Below are 1,874 nucleotides of genomic sequence, written 5' to 3' on the forward strand. Positions count from 1 at the left end.
CCAAAGCTCTGCCAGGACCCAGAGTCAGTTTCAGAAAGCTGGGCTCTCAGAGGTGCAACAGAGTGGGGGCTGAGAGGGTGCTCACAGGCCTGAGGGGAACCTATGGGGAATGTATATATGGACATCCAAAAGGACTGATGGAGGGGCGTCGAGGTGGCTCAGTTGGTAAAGCGTCTGACTTTGATTTCGGCTCATGTCATGATCTCACAGTTCATGAGTTTGAGCCTTGCATTGGGCTTTGTGCTGACAGAGGAACCTGCTTGGGACTTTGTCTCACCCTCTCTCTCTGCCCCTCCCTTACGGGGGCACGTGCACGCACACACACACACACACACACATTCGCTCTCTCTCTCTCTCTCTCAAAATAAATAAATACATATTTAAAAGGACTGACAGCTGCAGATGACAATAACAAGAAAAACTGAGTTTGGTTTGGAAGGTTACTTGGCATCATCTAACAATATTTAAAATGCACATACGCTTTTACCCAGCGTGTCCTGGTTCCAGGTTATAAATTTCTCCTATAGATTATCTACACATCAGCATAAAGCATTTTGTATATAGACATTTATTGTAGCACTATTTGCAAGAGCAAAACAAAGGAAACAACCTAGAAGTCCATTATTAGGAAACTAGTGAAGTCAAAGATAGCACATCTATATCACGAAGCACTTACTGGATGGTCGTGAAAAAGAGCAAGGGGTATTTGTGATATGGATACAAAAAGATCTCTCAGATGTATTGTTACAGGATAACATCCCACAGCTGTGTGAACAAGGTGGGGAGTGTACAAAGTGGGCTTGCACACGCACAGCCTGTACCTGGAAGGATGCACAACAGACTGACAGCACAGTGCTTTTTGTGAAGGGGAACTGGAGAACTCAGTGAGGAAGAAGACACACACCCTTTTGCAATATTTGAATTTTTAAATTGTACGTATCCATTCCCTAGATTTACCAAATACTGCCATTTTCAAAAACAGGGCTTGAAATGAACCGTGGTCACAGAGCCCATACACACAGTCTGTCTAGGTTAGACTTCAAGGAGGTGAAAGGTCACCGTTGTCCCCCAGCACCAGGGCGCCAGCGGTCAAAAGGCGACGGAAGGGTGAACGCGCAGATGGAAGGAAGGCTAGAAGGACGCGAACGGAAAGGTGGCTGTGAGCCAGAAGGTGGCGCTACAGAGCGCAGGCCGGGGCTCAGCCTGGGAAGAGTAGCGGGTCCTCGGAAACGCGAGGCTGCTCTTTACAGAAACGTACAACAGCTTTCGCACCTAATCGTTGCTCCCTTCAAAGGAGTCTGCGGAGAGCCCGGATACTCAGGGGGAGTCTCTGAGCTCAGGGCTTAAACATGGGTCACAAACTCCTGCTTACTATTGGTCTACGGATGCTGGATCTACATTTTGGAAACAAACGTCATTTGGCAACAAATCTGGTTAAAGAAGTGAGACATCGAGTCAGACAATCCTTTGGAAAAACAAAAACAAAAGGCATACAAGCAAAGCAAGCTGCCGCTCCGATGCTTCTTAAGAATAGGTTCTGACAGCTAAGCCCAAAAAAGGTGCTGGGAAGGTGATGCCGCGGGAATGGGGCCCACTTGGAAGAAGTCTGCGCCCACTTGGAAGTTTGGGCTTTGTTTCTTGGCTGGAGAGCCTGCGGGGGCCTCGCCGCCGTCGGGGCCGGGGGCCGGGCGGACGGACGCGCGGGGCTCAGCTCTTCTTGCGCAGTTGGCTGTACTGCGCGCGGCCCAGGATGGGCTCCATGACGCTGGGCCGGAAGAAGCTGTCGCTGACCCTGCGCGCGGGCTTCTCGCGGGCCACCGCCGGGAAGACCGGGCGCGGCGCGGCGGGCGCGTCCGCCCTGTCCTCCTGCCCTG

At 51.2% G+C, this 1,874-nt stretch overlaps 1 protein-coding gene across 1 annotated transcript in view; it reads right to left on the minus strand.

Moving 5' to 3' along the window:
* Positions 1-558: 558 nt before the first annotated feature.
* The window catches only part of PLIN1 (perilipin 1), a 19,920-nt gene continuing 18,604 nt past the window's right edge, over positions 559-1,874 (minus strand). The window contains exon 11 of the mRNA XM_049614278.1: positions 559-1,874. This exon is cut by the window's right edge and continues 41 nt beyond it. Within this exon, the coding sequence (XP_049470235.1) occupies positions 1,708-1,874 (167 nt within the window). The 3' untranslated portion in view covers positions 559-1,707.

This window comes from Panthera uncia, assembly GCF_023721935.1.
Source record: "Panthera uncia isolate 11264 chromosome B3 unlocalized genomic scaffold, Puncia_PCG_1.0 HiC_scaffold_2, whole genome shotgun sequence".
Lineage (NCBI taxonomy): Eukaryota > Metazoa > Chordata > Mammalia > Carnivora > Felidae > Panthera > Panthera uncia.